The sequence below is a fragment of the Prunus dulcis genome, chromosome 4 (assembly GCF_902201215.1).
Source record: "Prunus dulcis chromosome 4, ALMONDv2, whole genome shotgun sequence".
Lineage (NCBI taxonomy): Eukaryota > Viridiplantae > Streptophyta > Magnoliopsida > Rosales > Rosaceae > Prunus > Prunus dulcis.
The window spans coordinates 984,930-1,004,958 of record NC_047653.1 but is presented as its reverse complement, the minus strand read 5'-3'; the positions used below and the strand labels follow the sequence as shown (position 1 = coordinate 1,004,958).

General features: G+C 38.7%; 4 protein-coding genes across 4 annotated transcripts in view; 2 read left to right on the top strand and 2 right to left on the bottom strand.

Annotated features, from left to right (window-relative positions):
• LOC117625806 (tRNA wybutosine-synthesizing protein 2/3/4) overlaps window positions 1–2,787 on the bottom strand; it is a 5,001-nt gene extending 2,214 nt beyond the window's left edge. Inside the window, exons 1-3 of the mRNA XM_034357370.1 lie at window positions 1,958–2,787; window positions 1,366–1,765; window positions 88–1,275 (exon numbers count right to left, since the gene is read on the bottom strand). Coding sequence (XP_034213261.1) covers window positions 88–1,275; window positions 1,366–1,765; window positions 1,958–2,681 — 2,312 coding nt within the window. The 5' untranslated portion in view covers window positions 2,682–2,787. The remainder of the gene's footprint in view (window positions 1–87; window positions 1,276–1,365; window positions 1,766–1,957) is intronic.
• A 2,606-nt stretch (window positions 2,788–5,393) lies between these two features.
• Window positions 5,394–12,959, top strand: LOC117623989. The gene is made up of 9 exons (XM_034355074.1): window positions 5,394–5,850; window positions 6,243–7,965; window positions 8,070–8,430; window positions 8,601–8,685; window positions 9,164–9,220; window positions 9,497–9,556; window positions 9,845–10,066; window positions 10,714–12,189; window positions 12,421–12,959. The coding sequence occupies exons 2-9, from the start codon at window positions 6,330–6,332 to the stop codon at window positions 12,868–12,870; spliced, it is 4,347 nt and encodes a 1,448-aa protein (XP_034210965.1). The 5' UTR covers window positions 5,394–5,850; window positions 6,243–6,329; the 3' UTR covers window positions 12,871–12,959.
• A 117-nt stretch (window positions 12,960–13,076) lies between these two features.
• Window positions 13,077–14,936, top strand: LOC117623990 (ATP synthase gamma chain, chloroplastic). The gene has a single exon (XM_034355075.1). It carries the CDS (start codon window positions 13,543–13,545, stop codon window positions 14,671–14,673), a length of 1,131 nt encoding a protein of 376 aa, XP_034210966.1. The 5' UTR covers window positions 13,077–13,542; the 3' UTR covers window positions 14,674–14,936.
• A 711-nt stretch (window positions 14,937–15,647) lies between these two features.
• On the bottom strand, window positions 15,648–17,138 carry LOC117626476. Its single transcript, XM_034358188.1, has 5 exons — window positions 17,126–17,138; window positions 16,866–17,030; window positions 16,593–16,757; window positions 16,434–16,469; window positions 15,648–16,338 (listed from the first exon to the last, which is right to left on the bottom strand). Exons 1-5 carry the CDS (start codon window positions 17,132–17,134, stop codon window positions 15,694–15,696), a joined length of 1,020 nt encoding a protein of 339 aa, XP_034214079.1. The 5' UTR covers window positions 17,135–17,138; the 3' UTR covers window positions 15,648–15,693.
• Between the last annotated feature and the right edge of the window lie 2,891 nt (window positions 17,139–20,029).

The following is a 20,029-nucleotide window of genomic DNA, read 5'->3' as shown; positions in this document are numbered from 1 at the left end:
TTTTTGCCTTTTTACATGATTTATAATCAGCTAAATTGAAAGAAAAAATATATATACATACTTGCAGAGGAGAACACAAACACAAACCTTGCTGGTAGCTCCTCTAAGAGTTCTTCAGGTAGTCCTTTATCCTTTATCAGAGAGCCCACAGCTTCATTCATTACTTTCAAGGGAGATTTGGCAGCTCTCCTGACTTCAAGGACTTCATCTGCCAGCTTAGTAGCACCACATTCCTTTAGAATGTCCAAGGCTTTTGAACACGTGACTGCATTCAATAAACATTCTTCCCCGATAACTGGTTTAACAAAGTGATCACTCTCTCCTTCAGATAAATCTGTCAAAGGACGCTTATTTTCTTTAAACACACCTGAAAATTTTCCGTTTACTGGAAAACAAATATGTAAACCACCTTTCCTGGAGTAAACCTTCCTTCCAAGATCTAACCATCCAAACTTTTTCAATATGTCCTTGCCTACCTTTGCATATTTTCTTTCGAGTTGTAGAATCCAATACGACTCTACCTGCTGACCTATGCCATTTTCCCCAGGAAAGTCACTCTCAAAATTCAGATCAAGAGCTTCAGTTAAGCTTTGCGCATCTTCAGCCTGTGGATCTTGGAATCTTCCGCTTTTCTCACTATTAACCATTTCATAACGGTGAGCATCCCTTTCTCTGACAACTGGTTTAATATTATTATCTATACTCATCAGGGGAAGCAGGTTGATTTTCACAGGCTTACTAAACTTTGTTCCAAATGCATAACAAGATGCGCCACCACCAATCATAACAAGATCATCACCAACAATATTAGCTGTGCTGCGCACAAACAAATCTTCACTAGTAGATTCAAGTTTCGCATGCCTCCACACACTTTGCTTCAAGTCAAGTATTGCCAACTCTTGACAATGTTGTCTAACTGGACAACCACCAATAACTCCAAGATAATTCCTGTATACAAACATTGAGTGGGAGAACCTTGCATGTGGACTTCTCCCAGCCGCCTTCTCCTTCTTCCATTTACATGTTTGAATATTATAAACGTACAAGTCTCCAAGTGTTTGCTCACCATTATATCCTCCAAATATATATAGTTGAGATCCACATGCCACCATTGAGTGAGAATGTCGGGCGCGTGGGTGTTCCCCACTGACAAACAACTCTTTCCACTGCAGATTATCTGTATCGAGGACATGCAAGGAAGAAGTGATTGTATCATTGTTAAGTCCACCAAACACATATATCTTTGAGCCTACAACTGCTGCAGCATGCCGATGCCTGCTTAACATAAATATATCTAACTTAGATGCATATTTTAGAAACAAAAATAACGACCACTTTAGTAGATTATGCAGTTAAAAGTCTCACCTGGGAGGAAATACGTCCCCAGAACATTCTAAGAACTTCCATTCCTTCTTTGATGTATTGAGGACCCAGACATCATTCAAAATTTTCTCAGGGTCAGACCTGCCTCCAATAACAAACACGCAATCTCCAACCAAAGAAGATGTGTGACCCAATCGCGGGGACGGGCTGCTCTCTACATTAATTGCTTTCACAGTGCCAGAAAAAGGATCAACCAGCCAAGAATGATTTCTTCTTCCATGCCTTCCTATGCCTCCAAAGCCACCAAACACAAGAACACCATTCTGGTTTTTGGCTTCTAATGCACAAGCAGAATGACCCCAAAGGAAAAGATTCTCTTCGGGTTCACCAGAAATTGCCATCTCAACCACAGACAGACTACAACCAGGAACTTCCACGGACCCTGCCAATGTTTCAAAGACTCAGACTTGCTTTCACATTAAAAGGAAAGGTGTCCTGCAATACAGATTTGCAATCCACTTTCATTTTCCATCAAGTAAAGGTTGCAACTTCCAAAAAATACCACAGAAACCAAAAACACAAACAAAACAACCCAAGTAAATTTCAGAGTTCAAAATCATCAAAATCAAAATACCAGAATCAGAATGGGCATTGTCATCTCTTGCTTCCAACTCAGCCTCCCCATCTGCTACAGTCCCACCATTCGCAGGAGTCGGACCCAAAAATCCCCCACTCTCACTCTGCAAAGCCAGGAAAAATGCTTCAGTCCGCTTCCTGTTGGCCTCCATTTTCTCGTTTGCCACCCCAACAAGGAACCTGACATACTCGCGCGATACCATAATCTCGTGACTACTCCCCAGCGGCACTTCCAACCGTATCGAACAACGTATCGCGATAATCACGCGTTTGCTCGAATTCGTAATGCCAGACTCTCTGAACCCAGAAGCTATTGCCTTTGAAACCAAAGACTGAGCCGAAGCCAAGTCCTTGCACTCAACAGCTATGATAAGAGGCTCGAATCTAAAAACAAGGTCGTTTTGGTTGTCCTGTTCGTCTTTGCTAGTTGAGTCGGAACGGAAGAGGCGGTTGAGGACTGAGTCGGGATCGGCCGGGTCGTGGGTGATGAAGAGCCACGTGCCACCCAAGGCTTTCTTCTTCGTCTTGAGTTTTGAGTGTGTGGGTTGGGAGAGGATAGAGATACGGCCGGAGCAGGAACTGGTGGTGAAGTAATTTGGGTGGCTGTTGAGGGTGTTGAGGAGAGGTATGATGGGGGCGTCCACCGTGCCTTTCGGTGATTTGTCTGTCTCCTCTGACCGCAGTGACGCAAGCGTCGCCGCTTTTCTTTTCTCGAACTCCATCTTTTTCTTCTTGACTTGCAGCTTCTCAAAACCCTCGCAAAATCTCTAGCTCAAGCTCAACTGCTGAGGCAGAAGGAAGAGTTCGTTTGGGAGGAAACAAAGGAGTGAGGGGTAGTTTGGGAAGTTCGATTGTTTAATCGTTTTAAGTTTGGGAACTAGGCGGCCCAGTGGGGAACAAGCTGCCCCGTTTAATTCAAGACTGAGAGTATCATGGGCCGAACAGAACAAAGAGATTTTGATTTTTGACCCGACTTAACACAAATCATTTTTAGTTTTTTTTATTTATAATTTTTTTGGGTCATGAACTTATAATCGAGTTTCATTTTGGTCATTCTATTATTTAACGTGTTATTTTAGTTCTTCAGCTCTCTCATTCGTGTCAATTAGTCATTTCATCATATTTCTCGACAATGTTAATCTCGTGAATTGCACGTGATGAATATTTTGGGAATAAATCTGACTTTTTTCTAGTCCATTTTGAGCAATCCAAAGCAAAGTTAGGGCTAAATTGGGATTCTTTTGATGCTTAGGGTTCGAATTTGGAGATTTTAGGGATTTTGGTGAATTGAGGTTTCAAATTGAGGGAAATGGAATAGATATGTGAATTAGGGTTTTAATTTGGGAAAACTGGATGTAGAGAGTTGGGTAGGTTGTTTTAGAAGATACTTTGTTCAAATTGATTAAATAGATGAAATGTGATGGAAAGACTAAATTGGCACAAAATAGAAAATTAAAGGACAAAAATGAAATTTAGGGACCATTACGGTTAAAAACCCTTTTTTTTTTTTTTTTTTTTTTTTTTTTTTTTTTGGGTGTGGTTACATTGGAGGGGAGTGGTGGAAACCTATTGGCAAAAACTCCTTTGTTTTAAGGGCCAGTTTGGCATTGCTGTGCTGTGAAAATAATCGCTGTCAGATTTGCTGTGAGAGAAATCAGCTGTGAGAGAAAGCAGTTTGACGTTTGGTAAAAATTTTGTTAAAAGTGTTGTTGGTATTGATTTTATACATAATCAGAATATGATTGCCGCATAATCATTAAACCCAGCGCCTCTTCGAAACTGATTCCTGCATAATCAGAAAATGAAAGCACCTCATTAGCTGCTTTCTTTTATAGCTTTCTCTCACAGCAATTTTTAACAATAAGTGATTTTCTCACAGTTTACCAAACGGGTTGAGCTTCTCAAATTTTTTTTAAAATCACTTATTACCCCAAATAAGCAATACCAAACGGGTACTAAGAGTATCCACAATTATCTCCATAAACCACGATAAATTTTTACAGGTACTTGGTACACATGAGACACGTGTAATAATTTATTTTTAGCCTTTTAACTATTTGTTCCACTAGTATTCTTCCGTTAGCCTCTGAACTGGATCTCTCCGTTAGCCTTTTGTTCCGTTGATACCAATTGAGTTACACTTGTTCCGTTAGTATTCCCAAAAATTCGAACTCAGCAATAGAATCTACAAGAACAAGAAGGCAACCATAGACCCACCAGGATAGGCATGCAGAGCTTCAATGGCTGCAGCTCTGCTCAAAAGATCAGCTCCAAGCATGATCGCATGACCACCTGTAAGGCCATCTTCTTCATACATCTTTGCATACTCCGCCGCTGACTTATCTAACACAAAGTTGGTAACAAGAGCAGACCCATCCTCCTTTGAATCCGAAAGGGTGGACCCAACAATTTGTTTCACTTTCCCCTGAAACCAAATCAACATAACAAGTACAGAAAATCAACAAACACAAAAACACAACTGGGCTAAATACACACACATATAAGTAGATGAGAAGACCAATAATCATACCAATATTGGAGCAAACCCCTAAGAACCCAAAACCAGTGCTCTCTCCAAATTTCTAATTCCAAACCCAACACTTCCAAGCGCACCCAAAACCCCATCAACTCCTCACCCAACCCTCACTCTCTCCACACCCACAACCTCTACTTCCTCAAAACCCATATAAAAAGCCCACCATTTCGACCCCAATCTTCCTCAATTCTCTCTTTTGTTCAGATTGTGCTTTGAATTTTAACAAGGGGGGAGTTCGATAAATTTGGAGAACAAAAGAGAGAATTGAGAAATAAAAAATGGGAAGACTTCGATGCAGCAAAAGCCTAATGGAGGGACAGACTTCAAAGGCTAACAGAAGAATACTAACGAAACAAATAGTTAAAAAGGCTAAAAATAAATTATTACACGTCTCATTCTTATTGGAATTTCTCCTAAACCACATTCTTAAATAAAATTTAAGGAGGGAGTGTGAAAACTCACGTCCAACTATGGTCTTTATCCAACTCTTAAAATAAGGAGAGAGAAATGACTTCTAATAGCTCTATATAATTAAATACTTCTTTACTTCAATGTTATTTTAAATATTTATTTCATACTAATTATTTATTATTATTATTTTGTATGAAGAGGGTATTTATGCTAAACTAAAAAAATATATATATATATTTATGATTTTCTAAACTCGGAGCATGTTTGAATTGAAATTATATAAAAAATTCATAAAATAACTTTATAATATTTTTAACTACATTTTAACTAAAAAATAAAGAGAATAAATGCAACATTCGTAATGTTCCACTTCCACCACAGTACCCGCCTAATTTATAAATCATCCAAACGCAGCGTTTTGTGAGCGAGGGACGAGGGCAAATACCGCGAAGCGAAACGGCTAAGATCCCTGGCGTTTCAAGTCTTGGTAGACAGTACGAAACTACACTTGCCGACGTGGCTCATCTCCAACCCGCTCCTTCCTCGTTGCCCAAAACGGTGTTACAGAGGCTGTGACCCATAGGAGCAAACACCGATTTACAGGCTTCACAGCGGCTGCACAATTCTCGAGCCTATCATCTCTTTTTCCGTATTTCAATTTTCGCTCGCAATCACTGGTTTTGACATTTTGGGACGTAGGGTTTTTGGGAGTGAAATTAGATAAAATTTGATGGTTGTGGATTTTAGATTTTGATCTTAAAATTCGAAGGTGCATTGGGTTTTTGGTGTAATTAGACACGAAGTCCAAGTTTTCTAGAGTTCAAAACAGGCAGCAGGCGGCCTTCTTCTTCCCAATCACAATCATCGTAGCTTTGGCATTCAGAAGTTGAATTATTGGCAGGGCAACACATCATCTGATACATCTATTTTCTTTCTTTTAAAAGGTGAGGGCTTCGCTTTGCATCAACATTGTGTTGTATTTGTTTGCTTGTTCAAACGTTTGGTTTTAGTTGAATTTGAGTTTTGTTTTGTCTTTTTAATAAATTGTTAGTTCAGGTTGAAGAGTCAAATTGAGCGACTTTAGCATTGAGCTAAGTGATTTATTTAGAGACTCTTATCGAATATAAAATTGGGATTTTTTAATTTGAATTTGTTTGTTGGGTGATGGGCGTGGGGGGGAGTGTACTTGGTAGCTTAGTCTGAGATATGCCCATTTGCCCAACTATTCATTATTGCCTAATTCAATTTCTAATAAACATACTTCTTACTTAATTCAGTGTATCATTACTGGTCAGCCTGAAATTTAAACTTTTTATCATTTTCTGCCATGGTTCAGGTGGCAAAGGTGTTTTAATTGTCATCCCAGAGACTTTTGGGCCTGTTATGACTTCAAGATTTAATTAGAATCTTAAGGATCAGCTGCATGCTATATTGCTTGTCCAAAATGTCTTCGTGTCCAAATGCACAATCAACAAAAGTTGGGTATCGTCGTCATCAAAATGCTCTTAGTGCTACTGAGGTCATGAGTGAGCAGCATGAGAGTAGTTTGAGACTTGAAGAGGATGAGGATGAGGATGAGGATGAGGACGAAGATGTAGATTTCAATCCTTTTCTAAAAGGAACCCTTTCACCAGAAGCTTCTTCAAGTCTGAGCTCTGAAGTAGAAGGTTTAGATGGTGAAGTTGTTGACAGCAGTAGAAACACTGTTGAAACTACTGGCATTAATTCGTTGAGTGTGGCTCGTGAGGTGCAAAAGTGTTCTGTTAGAGAATCTGAGCATGGGGAGGAAGAAATCGTGATGCAAACTACTGTTTTTCCTGAAGGTGCATCTGAAAATGAATTTGAAAAAACAGTTCCTGGAAATACTAACAAGAGAATGGTTGCCTTCATCACTCAACCAGCCAGTGAAACTGTTCAAGAAAAGGATGATGTCTCAGGCAGTGGAACTGATGTTAATGATGCTATAGTAGGAGGGTTGAGTAACACAGAAGACATCCAGAATCCCACTATGGATTTAGATGATGAGGATGAGGATGCTATTTGTAAACGCACCCGGGCCCGCTATTCATTAGCAAGTTTCACACTTGATGAACTCGAGGCTTTTCTTCAAGAAACAGATGATGACGATGACCTCCAAAATATTGATGATGAAGAAGAATACAGGAAATTTCTCACTGCTGTTTTACAGGGTGAAGGTGATGACCAGTCAACTAAAGAAAATGAAAATGCTTTTGATGAAGATGAGGATAATGATGCAGACTTTGAGATAGAACTTGAAGAGTTACTTGAGAGTGATGTGGATGAAAATGTGAAGGACAAAGTTGTGGAGGAGAATGGAGGAGCTGGAAGACGACCAAAGACTAGGCAGAATAGATGCCAAAAAGCTCCTGCTCAATGTAAGAAGAAGATTTTAGGACAGACAAAAAGGCCATTGCGCCCCCTTTTACCAGTTTTGCCAAAGGGACCAATGTCCTCTTTCTCTACCCAGGCCAGCAGAACTCTAATGCCTGGGACAACTTCAAGCTGTTTGTCTTCCACAATAGAAGATCGTTCTATAAATGGATTCACTGCTCACCAGATAGGCCAGTTGCACTGCTTGATCCATGAACATGTGCAGCTACTTATTCAAGTATTTTCTCTGTGTGCTCTTGATTACTCTAGGCAACATATTGCCTCCCAGGTTAAGAGATTGATCTTTGAGATGCTCCATAAGCGTGACGAGGCACTGGCACGGAAGAGTGTACCATATCCTGCTGTTTGCTTTTTCCCATCAGTGCCAACTGAGTTCCCTAATTCCTACACGACACAAAGCACCTTAGTGTCATCCCTCACATATGATGCACGTAGAGAATGTTTTTCTTCGAATAATCAGAGGGCAGTTTCACCAAATATTTCTCCTTCCAAAGGTAGACGTGAATGCATTCCTAATGGACAGGTGGGGTTCTCTCAGAATATGGGGGGTGCTTTCTGGGTGCCTTCTATAAGTGGTCCTGTGCTATCTGTCTTGGATGTAGCTCCACTTAGTTTAGTTGGAAGATACATGGATGAAGTTGATACAGGTATACCATGAAGGTCTCAAGTGTTTTTCATGCTTTTGCTAGCACATTTGTGTCGAGAAGTTTGATCTTTATCTATCTGCCATTGATTTGAATTGTTTTGACAGCTATTCAGGAAAATCGACGGTGTTATGTGGAAACTAGTTCTGATACACGCCTTGAAAAAGAGCCTTTGTTTCCCCTTCCTAACTTTCCATTATGTGCTCAAGCCAATTTTGAAGCTGTAAGTGGATCTGGTTCCTCAGTTTCCAATGTTGCTCCATCTTCATCTAGTCAACAACCGCCCAAGAAGTCACTGGCTGCTACCATTGTTGAAAGTACCAAGAAGCAGTCGGGTGCTATAGTCCCAAGGGAAATATCAAAGTTAGCCCAGATATTTTTTCCTTTGTTCAATCCAGCATTATTTCCCCATAAGCCACCGCCTGGAAACATGGCAAATCGAGTGCTTTTCACTGATGCAGAAGACGAGTGAGTTGCATGCGTTCTCCTTTATTCTTAAGTTGGTGGCTTATCCTGATTTGTTGCTGCTGTCAGAATTTAGATATCATGTTTAGTATCAATCTGCAGTATTCCTTTATTGTTGTTGTAAAGACTTTCTTATGAAGGTTCATGTGTTTTATTTTGGAATTGCAATGCAGATTATTAGCATTGGGGTTGATGGAATATAATATGGATTGGAAGGCAATTCAACAACGTTTTCTTCCTTGCAAATCTGAGCGCCAGGTAATCTTTTCTAGACTATGTATTGTGAGCACAAAATTTTCTGATTATTGTCTTTGCTGCTAAGTCTTTCATTATTCATGCTCTTCTAATCAGCAGACGAACCATATGTTTTAGTACAGAGAAGTCAAAGCATCATTACTAGTATGGAACTTTTGTATTCAATAAAGCCCCACTACTGTGTAATGTAATGCAACCACATAATGTTGTAATAATTTATGCTTGAACCAGAACTTCAGCTTGCTCATATTTGTTTTGCTCAGCAATAGAGCAACCACATGTTTTATCCGAGAAGATTGAAGTAAAAAATGCTCAAACTTTTTTATCTCAGAATACTGCCAGTTGCTATTCAATTAAGAATTAACTACTTTATTATTGTGGACTCAGTTCAGTGTCTGCTTGATGGTTAAGTACAATGAATGTCATAAAATTATAAGCAATGGTGGCCTATTTTATTTGACATGAACTTCTTATTTTACAGATTTTTGTTAGGCAGAAAAACCGCTGCTCATCAAAAGCACCAGAAAATCCCATAAAGGTATGCGATGAGCTTATTAATTGAAATATTTCTTTATTAAATTATTAGTATTACTGTTTGGTACAGGCATTATTGGTGGAATGAGATGATCTGTGCTTTCACCTCCTACATTTTTCTATAAAAATTAAATGAGCACCATTATGAGAAGGTTACTATTGTCATTTATTGGAGTTTAATTCATGCGAAGGCATGAAAAGTCAAATATTGTTAGGGTAGTTGGACAATACCCTGCCTTTTATCTCAGCAACTCATGTAGTTGTCTATTTCTTCATGCAGGCAGTTCGGAGGATGAAAAACTCACCTTTGACTGCAGAAGAGTTAGCATGTATTCAGGAGGTAATTTTACCCGGAACCCATAAATATTATACATACATATATGTATATATAAGCTTTGAAAGCATTACTCTTTTGTGTGTGTGTGTTGACTTTGTCTCAAATAAGGTACCAATTCTCAGTTGTTAGATCAGAATTGACAGCTAACATGCATTTAGATGCATCTCACACACTGCATCTGGATATATATATATATGTTTATGTATATAGTATGTATTGGTGTATTCATGTTTTATGTGTCAGATTCTCATGCAATCAAGCTGTCTGATTTATTATGACCCCAATACTCAGGGACTTAAGGCTTATAAATATGATTGGATGTCCATATGGCAATTCATTGTCCCACATAGAGATCCAAACTTGCTGCCCCGGCAATGGCGCATTGCTCTTGGAACTCAGAAGTCATATAAGCTTGATGAAGCAAAAAAGGAGCAGAGACGGTTATATGAATCAAAAAGAAGGAAGCATAAAAATTCAGATTTGTCAAGTTGGCAAAATTCATCTGAGAAAGAGGTCTGACTTCCTTTAAACCAAGAACATTCGACAAAATCCCATATCTATTTCCATTAATTTTTAAGTAATTTTTTATGATAAATATAAAAAATGAAATGCTGTGTTGACTGCTGAACTGCCCATAGTAACACTCATAGACGAGATCAAATATTATATTAGAAAAGTTATGGGTAGGCTTTAATTTAGCTGCCTTGCTAGACTTAATTTTAGCTAATTATATTCTATGCTTCCTAAATGTTGATGAATATGTTGAGCCTTAGGAGTATAGCTTGCGTAGAATTTTCTGAAGTTTAGGAATTAAAAATAAATTAAAAAATGTAAGAAATAGGAGGTCCTGGGTTCAGTCTGTGAAAGAAAACAATTTAGGAAAAAGAAGGCTATCCCCCCTTACATGGCCTATTATACCATTTGATTCTAATAGTTACATTGAAATGCATCAAAGAGTCTTTAAGTTAGCCAGTTTAGCACGAATGTGCGGGAAGTGTGCGCCCATTCCGACTTTACTCATTTTTCAGAATTGTATCAGAATTTCATTTGGACCCTTTTTCTTTTCCCTCAAACCTCTAATTCAGCTGAGCTTGGGTTGTAGATGATTGAAAGCTCATTAAGTGGATGATGATTATATTTAATTGTGGTAATGACTGCAGGACTGCCAGGCTGAAAAGTCTGGTGGAGAGAACAGTGCAGATGGTTTCACAGACAATGCAGGTGAAACTTATGTTCATGAGGCCTTTTTAGCAGATTGGAGACCGGGTACTTCCAGTGGAGAAAGAAATCTTCATAGTGGTACCCTATCCCAAGAAGCTATCCGTGAATGGGCAAATGTTTTTGGGCATAAGGAAGCTCCTCGAACTCAGACTGTGTCAAAGTATCAGCAGAGCCCATCTCTAATCAATGGTTTTAGACATTTTGCATCTGGTACCACACAAACGAATCATTCTGTTTCTCATATGACTTCAAATGCCTTCAAATCTCAATTCAATTATCGGCGGTATCGAGCTCGTAGAACTAATGGTGCACAATTAGTTAAGTTAGCACCAGAATTGCCTCCTGTGAATCTTCCTCCATCTGTTCGTATAGTCTCACAATCTGCCTTCAGAGGCTCTTTATGTGGGATATCTTCTACGGTTTCTGCTTCTGGAGTTGGTAGTGGTTCTTCTGCAACGGACAATCTGTTTTCTAAATTTTCTCAAGTTGGAAGGTTGGGGATTTCTGATGCCATAACATCTAGACAGAATAAAACTCATTCTCCAAAAGACAGCGTTGCAACTTTGCGTCCGGAAGATTCTAGGATCGTCAAGGATAAATGTGTAGAGGAAGGAAGAGATACTGATTCTGACCTTCATATGCATCCTTTGCTGTTCCAGGCCCCTGAAGATGGACGCTTACCCTATTACCCGTTGAACTGCAGCAACAGAAATTCCAGTACTTTCAGTTTTCTTTCAGCAAATCAACCTCAGCTAAATTTAAGCCTTTTTCATAATCCTCATCAAGGAAGCCATGTTGATTGTTTTGACAAATCATTGAAGACATCCAACTCAACATCACGTGCCATTGATTTTCATCCACTTATGCAAAGAACTGATTATGTAAGTAGTGTCCCAGTAACAACATGCTCAACTGCACCCCTTTCTAATACAAGTCAGACTCCATTGCTGGGCAATACTGATCCACAGGCTTTGGGCACTAATGAGAAAGCTAATGAACTGGACTTGGAGATCCACCTCAGTTCTACATCCGAAAAGGAAAAAATTTTGAAAAGGAGAGACGTTGGTGTGCATAATTCAGTTAAATCAAGAACAACTGCCCCAGATTCTGGAACTATTATGATAACTCAATGTGCTAATGGTTCATTGTATCGGCACGCTGAAAATTCTTCTGGAAGTGGTAGCGAGCCTGTTTCAGGTGGCCTTACATTGGTTATACCAAGTAATAATCTCAGCAGATACAATGCAGATGATACAGGTGAGCAGTCTCAACCTGATATTGAGATGGAACAGGAAGAGTTGAGTGACTCTGATGAAGAAAATGAAGAAAATGTTGAGTTTGAGTGTGAAGAGATGACTGATTCTGAAGGAGAGGTGGGATCGGCGTGTGAAGGAATTGCTGAGATGCAGAATAAGGTGACTTTTCTCTTTTATTTGGTTAGTTCTAAGGTTCTATTGGCTGTGGGAAGCACGTATTGTATCTTCTGGTATAAGTTATTAACTGACTGATTCTACTTGCGACCTCCATCTCTTCTTGTTGTTGGTGCCACCAATCTTGTTTGGGAGGAGTTATTTATTAATATTTTCTCAATGTTTATATCTATATCATTTTGTTCCTTTTCTGAATTTCTATTTTCTTGTTTATAGGATGTTCCAACGTTTGCAACAAAAAGACCTGCAACAGTAGATCCTGGTGGCAAACAGTGTGAGCCAAAAGCGGGCTGTCATACTCAGGACAATATTCGCAACACTCCTTCCTTGGATGATGCCAGTAATTCTTCATGGTTAAGTTTGGATTCATGCGCGCCCGATCGACCTTCACACATGATGTCCAAGCATGACGACAGCACAAATGACAGTGGTCTTGCTGCCAATGATATGTCGTCATCTCGTCCCGCTCGGTCTTGTAAGAATGTGAAACTCGGCACAAGAGAAGTTGTGGCACAGAGACAAGGTGTGGACATGGCGCACCAACTGAGCCTGGGTCCTCTAGCAAATCCCACAATAAGGAAACCTAGGAAGCGTGTGTGCAGAACCAATACATGTTTGAACATAGGTTTGACTGTAGAAAACTCAAACTCCAGCAGTGATGGCTAACACAAAACATACTAATTTGTTTATGCGCTTATACTAACCCCTTTCTAGTTGATCAGTAAATAAATAATATCTTACTTCTTGAACCTCAACCCCTTAAGCCAGTGGTGCCCACAACTCAGCGTTTGGGTGTGTCTGTCTATGTTGAAACTTTTTTACATCAATTCAACTGACATTCGCATCTTTCACTGGGTTAAATTGATATTTTTCTCAAATTGACAACTTTGGCAATGATGCATTGCTTGTGGCTCTCAATTATTCGATAAAAAGAAAATTTTACGTTGACCCTTTCTTAACTGAACTGGAGTTTTACACACAGGGAATCTCCACCGCTTAGCCGCATATACCATCCAAGTATCATCCCATTCAGATCATGCCACGTAAGATAGGACCCACCCATGAATTAATGATAAAATGAGAACCAAATGCCAGCCCCAGGCGATCACCAACGGTCAAAATCCTTATCCCAAAACCTCATCCAATTCCTCCTCCTCCCTCCACTCATTCCCACTATTTGCCTCCATACACCAGAAGTACTCACATGAAGATAAAACTTGACAAACCCAAAAAACAACCTAAAAGAAACCAAACCTCACATATCAGACCCTCTTCTCTGTTCCTCCTCAGCAGCTTTTCTTCCCTCCATTTCAGAGATTCAGAAGCCCCATTAAAACCATGTCTTGTTCAAATTTGACAATGTGGGTGTCTTCAAAACCTGCCCTTTCTGACACCTCCTCGCTCTCCTGCCGTTCTTTTATCAGCCCTTTTCAGCTTCCTTCACAAAACTCTCTCCCTGCCAGCCCCTCAAGATCGTCTTCTGTGTCCCCGATTCACTGCGGTCTCCGTGAGCTTCGAGAACGTATTGATTCTGTAAAGAACACCCAGAAGATCACTGAGGCTATGAAGCTTGTGGCAGCTGCCAAAGTCCGCAGAGCTCAAGAAGCTGTCGTTAATGGAAGACCCTTCTCGGAAACTCTTGTGGAAGTTCTTTACAACATCAATGAGCAGCTCCAAGTGGAAGACATAGATGCTCCTCTGACCAATGTTAGGCCTGTCAAGAAAGTTGCTCTTGTTGTCATAACCGGCGATCGTGGTCTTTGTGGAGGTTTCAACAATTCAATTATCAAGAAAGCTGAGAGAAGAATATCTGAATTGAAGGCTCTTGGTCTCGAATACACGATCATCAGCGTTGGCAAAAAGGGTAACTCTTATTTTCTAAGGCGGCCTTACATTCCAGTTGATAAGTTTCTTGAGGGAACCAACCTCCCAACTGCCAAAGAAGCACAGGCCATTGCAGATGATGTGTTCTCCCTCTTTGTGAGTGAAGAAGTTGACAAAGTTGAGCTTTTGTACACCAAATTCGTGTCGTTGGTTAAGTCTGACCCTGTGATTCATACCTTGCTTCCACTCTCACCAAAAGGAGAGATTTGTGATATTAATGGTGTGTGTGTGGATGCTGCCGATGATGAGTTCTTCAGGTTGACAACAAAGGAAGGGAAGTTGACTGTAGAGAGAGATGTGGTGAGGACAACAACCGTGGATTTCACACCGGTTTTGCAATTCGAGCAGGATCCAGTTCAGATTCTTGATGCTTTGCTGCCTTTGTACCTCAACAGTCAGATTTTGAGGGCATTGCAAGAGTCACTAGCCAGTGAGCTTGCTGCTAGGATGAGTGCCATGAGCAATGCAACTGATAATGCAGTGGAGTTGAAGAAGAACTTGTCCAGGGTCTACAACAGGCAGCGCCAGGCCAAAATCACAGGAGAGATATTGGAGATTGTTTCTGGTGCCAATGCCTTAGTTTGATCGCTGGATAATGGGGGTGCTTCTTTTCTCCTCCACATGAGTTTGTGCATCTTAATTTGTTGGTATGCATGTTCCATTATTCGTCGAAATATAATGAAGATCGGTACTTATGCAGATTTCACACTTGATTGTAATTCTCAACTGCGCATAAATTTTGTGCACACTATTTTGGAACAACAGAGCATTCCACATATATTGTATGTCCTTTTTTCTCCATCATAGCCAATAATACTGTTAATCTAATTAAAGATCCCTTCTTTTCATATATTGTCTCTTGTTCAATTATATATAGATTTTCCTAAAGATACTCTCATGTTTGCGTTTACTTTCAATCCAACTAAAACCAAAACCATTGCCATGGTATTAATTAATCATAAAATCTAAGCCGAGCCATCTCTTCAGCTATTTAGTAAATCAACCAACAATAAATTAAGATTTCAAACCCAACTCTGCCTTTCCTTTTCCAATCAAACTGACCAAATTGGTATACAGCCATGAAGAAAGCAAAAACAAATTGGTAATATTAACTTTACAGATAGGCAAAGATGATCAAATTGGTAACATATGCTAACCTTTAGTTGTATCACAAAGCCAACAAGTTAAAGGATACCGACTAATTCAAGGTCTCTGGTTTACACCCTTTGCCTTTGGCCATTACCAAGTTCAGTCATGGTTTGTCATGACTTTGGTGCCAAAAACATCAATGCTTACCCATGGCAGAACATGGTTAAGATTAATCTCGGAGAAAAAATAATTACAGGCTACAACAACTACAAGAGCTGCAAATTTACAAGGCACTTTAGTTGTGCATAGAATTATTGAACGGAAAGAATACCATAACCTTAGAAGTGATCAGAAGGACAATTTTGATTAATATAGTAATTAAAAAGCATCATTGTATTTCAACGCATCAATCACCATAGTATAAAGCATCCTTTGTTCCAAAAAGCATCATTGTATGATAAAGCATCAATCACCGTATTATAAAGCATCCTTTGCTCCAAAACAGTAACTAAGAAACTAGTAGGTGTAATAATCCTTGAGATAAGTTGGCTCTTCGCGCTTCCTCTTGGGCCTGCTACAAGAAGCTCCTGCATCATGTCCGGGGTCTAGATCGTCGTGGGCAAAAGCACCTTGCAACTCAGACTCTATGACCTCACCCCACGACATTCCACTTATGTCTACTTCTATTCCATCGTCAGTTGGCCCGTGTTTAAAGTAGCTGATGCGGTAATTATCTCTGTTCAACTCTCGTCTGAGGACACCCTTCACCCGTAGTTCTAGGGCATGTACGCTGCCACAGTCAAAGTAATTACGCACAAATCCTATCCGATTCTTACTTGGAGGCGATGTTGCTACTAGCATAATGGGTAGTGACATAGGACCACCATCGGAGGAGTCGTCACCTCCATCATTGAAACCAAATTCATCACCATCTGCGCCTTCATCCTCAGTATCACCACCTCCTTCATCCACAGTATCATCCTCTCCATCTCCAATGTCACTCAAATCCATGTCATCCTCTCCATCTCCATTGTCACTCAAGTCCATGTCCTCAGGAACCCCGCTTACATCTGTACTTTCATCTTGCTCTGATTCACCCTCCAACCCAGTACGGTGGTCTAAGTACAACCCCACAAACTGTCCTGTAGCAGGCTCAAAATACTTACCAAAAAACGAACAAAACAAACATCAGTGACAAAGCAAAGTGAAACAAACAGTTCAGGAATCAAGAGGAGGATTTAGGGACATGAGTTTACCAATTTCATTTCTTTCTGCAAAATGAAAGTTGACATCTTTTGTATCATTTTTCCAAACCAGAAAACAAATAAACAAAATCAGTGACAGAGTGAAACCAAAAATATTCAAGAATCAACAACAATATATTTCTGCAAAACGAAAGTTGACATCTTTGGTACCATTTTTCCATGCAAGAACAGTGATTTCACACCATCCTCTTCTTCAGGCCTACCCAGCAAAACCCCCCTTACATGTTGACTTTCATCTTGCTGTGATACACCCTCCAACCCAGTACGGTGGTCTAAGTTCAAACCCCCAAACTGTCCTGTAGCATGCTCAAAATACTTACCAGAAAACAAATAAACAAAATCAGTGACAGAGTGAAACCAAAAATATTCAAGAATCAACAACAATATATTTCTGAGCAAAACGAAAGTTGACATCTTTGGTACCATTTTTCCATGCAAGAACAGTGATTTCACATCATCCTCTTCTTCAGGGCTACCCAGCAAAACCCCGCTTACATTTTGACTTTCATCTTGCTGTGATACACCCTCCAACCCAGTATGGTGGTCTAAGTTCAACCCCCCAAACTGTCCTCTAGCATGCTCAAAACACTTACCAAGAAACAGATAAACAAAATCAGTGACGAAGTAGAGTGAAACCAAAAGAATCAAGAATCAAGAGGATGGTTGAGGGACATTGAGTATACCAGTTTCATTTCTTTCTGCTGAAACAAAGTCGACATTGTTCGTACCTTTTTCCATGCAAGAACAGAGGAGGTTTATAAACAGGTGGGTTTCTGTTGCACATCTTAACCGTTGCTTTCAAGTTCCGACCAACGGTGAAGATTAAAACACATCACTCAGAAATCTAGCGTTATTATTTGGCCCATTTTAACATGCCGTTTGGATTAATGGACAGAACAAAACGACATGTAATTAACAGATTACCAAAATTCTGACATATGATTCTTTGCCCATTTTAACATGTCGTATTCGTATGTATATACATATGATTCTTTGCCATTAATTGATTTTTACCCTCTGTTCTTTTCCCAGTATCAATTAATCAATTCCCAAATTCTAATATTCTACTTCTGAAAGCTTTAATTGATCTTGAACATATTAACCCACCGTTGCTTAATTGAGTTGAATCATTTTTGGAGACTTTCCAGCCAATACTATGGATGAGCTAGACACTTTCTACAAATGGGGCATCTCAAATATTGACAGTGCGACATTTGAATTAATTTTGTAGTTAATACAAAATTCCTAAATTTAATTACTATACTCTATTGTTTTATATATCACATAACCTATCCATTCATCATTAATACAAGTAAAAGATAATGATTCAAATTAAATGTATTTTGTTAAATATACATACTAAAAAATTTTGATTGTAATTTATTACTACAACATTTAGAGTCAAAAGAAGACAATAAAAGAGATTTAGAAGGAGTAATAATAATGTGAAAAAGAGAGAAGAAAAAAAAGAAAAAGGAAACTTTAAAATTTTATATAATTTGGCTAAGAAAAGTGAGAAGGGGCATGGGACCCCCTGGCATTAGCTCCCTCCACCCCTGAGCCAATATACGTTTTGCGCTAAAATTTTTATAAAAAATCAGCTGATATCTTTTTCTTTTCTTTTTTTGGACGAATCAGCCGATATCTGTTTTGATTTTGGCTTGTACAGGAAAAGTCCGCGTTGTGGGACCCCAACTGTTAGAAATCACTGTTTGTATTCGGAATGTAATCATTCTCCAGTCCTTGAGTCTGTTACTTGTAATTCATTTTCAAATTGAATTTTTTTTTTCTTCAAAATCAATTGCGTGGTCTTCAAGTCTAGTCCCCTGCTAAGTTACTATTAATGTGCTCCTGAGAGAACCTCTATCCCAACTTTAGTAATTCACTGTCGGTTAAAGAATGGTAAATTATTGACACAGAAATGAATGGTAATGGTAAGTTATTGACCAAAGAAAAAGTATGGTAATTTGATTTCGGTTAAACCTCATGTGGTGGGTTACCAACTTACCATACCATGGAGTATTTTTACCTTGGATGGATCATGGATGGCATGGAGTTTTTTTTTTTAATTTTCTGTTTTTGGTGAAAATTACAGTACTAAACAATATTAACGATAATGAGAAATGTTTAATATTATGAAGGATAATAATTTCTTTAATAGATAAGTTAAGGTAGCAACTAAATACCGATCATGCCCTACAAAAGGAAAAATTGCACCTAGTAGTAGTAGTAGTGCAAGTGCATATAATATTCTACTTTTGAAAGTTTTAATTGATCATGAACAGATTTAACAAGTATTATAACCTAATTCTTGTGATCAAACCCTACTTACATAATTTTTGGTAGTAATTAACACATCATTTTTGGAGACTTTCCACATGTAGTATTAATTAACAGTTGAATCAACGCTATATTAGTCACTAATTAACCATATTTGATCTATCTTAATTAGTATATTGTGTTTATTCAACTGACCGAATTGCCAACTGCCAGAGATTCCCCCTCTCCCTCTCTCTCTCTCTCTCTCTCTCTGTGTGTCAGAGTCAGAGTCAAAAAAGAGAGATAAAGATCTCCATAATATGTATTATGTACGTATTATGAAGGAACCAATGGGCAAAACGACTTGTTTTATGAATTGCCACTTTATGCATTAGTACAAGTAAAATTCCTTTTTGAAAATTACCAAAGCCAACAGCTGGTGAAAACTAAATACATAAGTGCCAAAATTCAAAATGAATTTTACTTGTACTAATAAAAAAATATATATTTAAATTTGGAATATCAATTTGTGAACAATCTCTCTCACAGAGATGTAGTGGGCTTTACCTTTATTAGAGAGATGTGGGGTGAAGAGCCATCACTCTCAGACATGTTGCAAAGGTCATCTTGTGAACCCAATTAATGTCTGACTGGACACACTCTGGAGGCTGCGACAACCATTGCAAGGAAGGCGGCATGTGCGTTTCAGCTATGCTTAGAAATTCATAATGACGATAAGGAATATCGCAGATTCAGCTACATATATTACTATTGCAATAAGGGATAATGTTTTATGTATTTGTTTTGGAGACTAATTAAGATATATGTTTTTGACAATGTCTTGCTCAAAATAATTATCAATGAAAAATTATCTATACTTGAAATGGGTTAAGACTAAGGCTTGAAATTTTTACAAACAAGGGCTAGGTATTGATGATCATCATAATTTGATGGACAATATTTCCTGATGTGAACCAAATACTCTGTACACGTCACACCCATGTGTGTGGAATACGTATAAATAACATGTTTTGTTATCAATCATATAACTTAAAACTAAATGATAATGAATAGAAGGGCCAAGAGGTATCTAATATATTGATATGCAAAACTTAAGATAAAAATCTCTAACAACCAAAACATGGAAACAAACTGAAAAAGCTAGATTCTATTTTCCAAGAGCGAAATATTTACCACTGATGCCAATGCCAAATGACCTCGTATTTGTACTATTACATACAAGTTGAACTGTAAAAACTCATTCAAGAAGTCGAGATCGTTTTTGTGGTTTACAACACGAACAAAATTACCTCTTCTCTAGTATGGTA

Excerpts from the sequence above, each read along its gene's own strand:
- LOC117626476 (XM_034358188.1), bottom strand. Across the intron at positions 16,758-16,865 it reads TGTTCTTGCATGGAAAAATG|TATTTTGAGCATGCTACAGG; the intron begins GTACCAAAGATG and ends TTTTCTGGTAAG. Across the intron at positions 16,339-16,433 it reads TGCAGAAAGAAATGAAATTG|TATTTTGAGCCTGCTACAGG; the intron begins GTAAACTCATGT and ends TTTTTTGGTAAG.
- LOC117623990 (XM_034355075.1), top strand. The coding sequence starts at position 13,543 with ATGTCTTGTTCAAATTTGACAATGTGGGTGTCTTCAAAACCTGCCCTT.
- LOC117623989 (XM_034355074.1), top strand. The coding sequence starts at position 6,330 with ATGCTATATTGCTTGTCCAAAATGTCTTCGTGTCCAAATGCACAATCA. Across the intron at positions 8,431-8,600 it reads TTCACTGATGCAGAAGACGA|ATTATTAGCATTGGGGTTGA; the intron begins GTGAGTTGCATG and ends ATTGCAATGCAG. Across the intron at positions 10,067-10,713 it reads AAAATTCATCTGAGAAAGAG|GACTGCCAGGCTGAAAAGTC; the intron begins GTCTGACTTCCT and ends TAATGACTGCAG.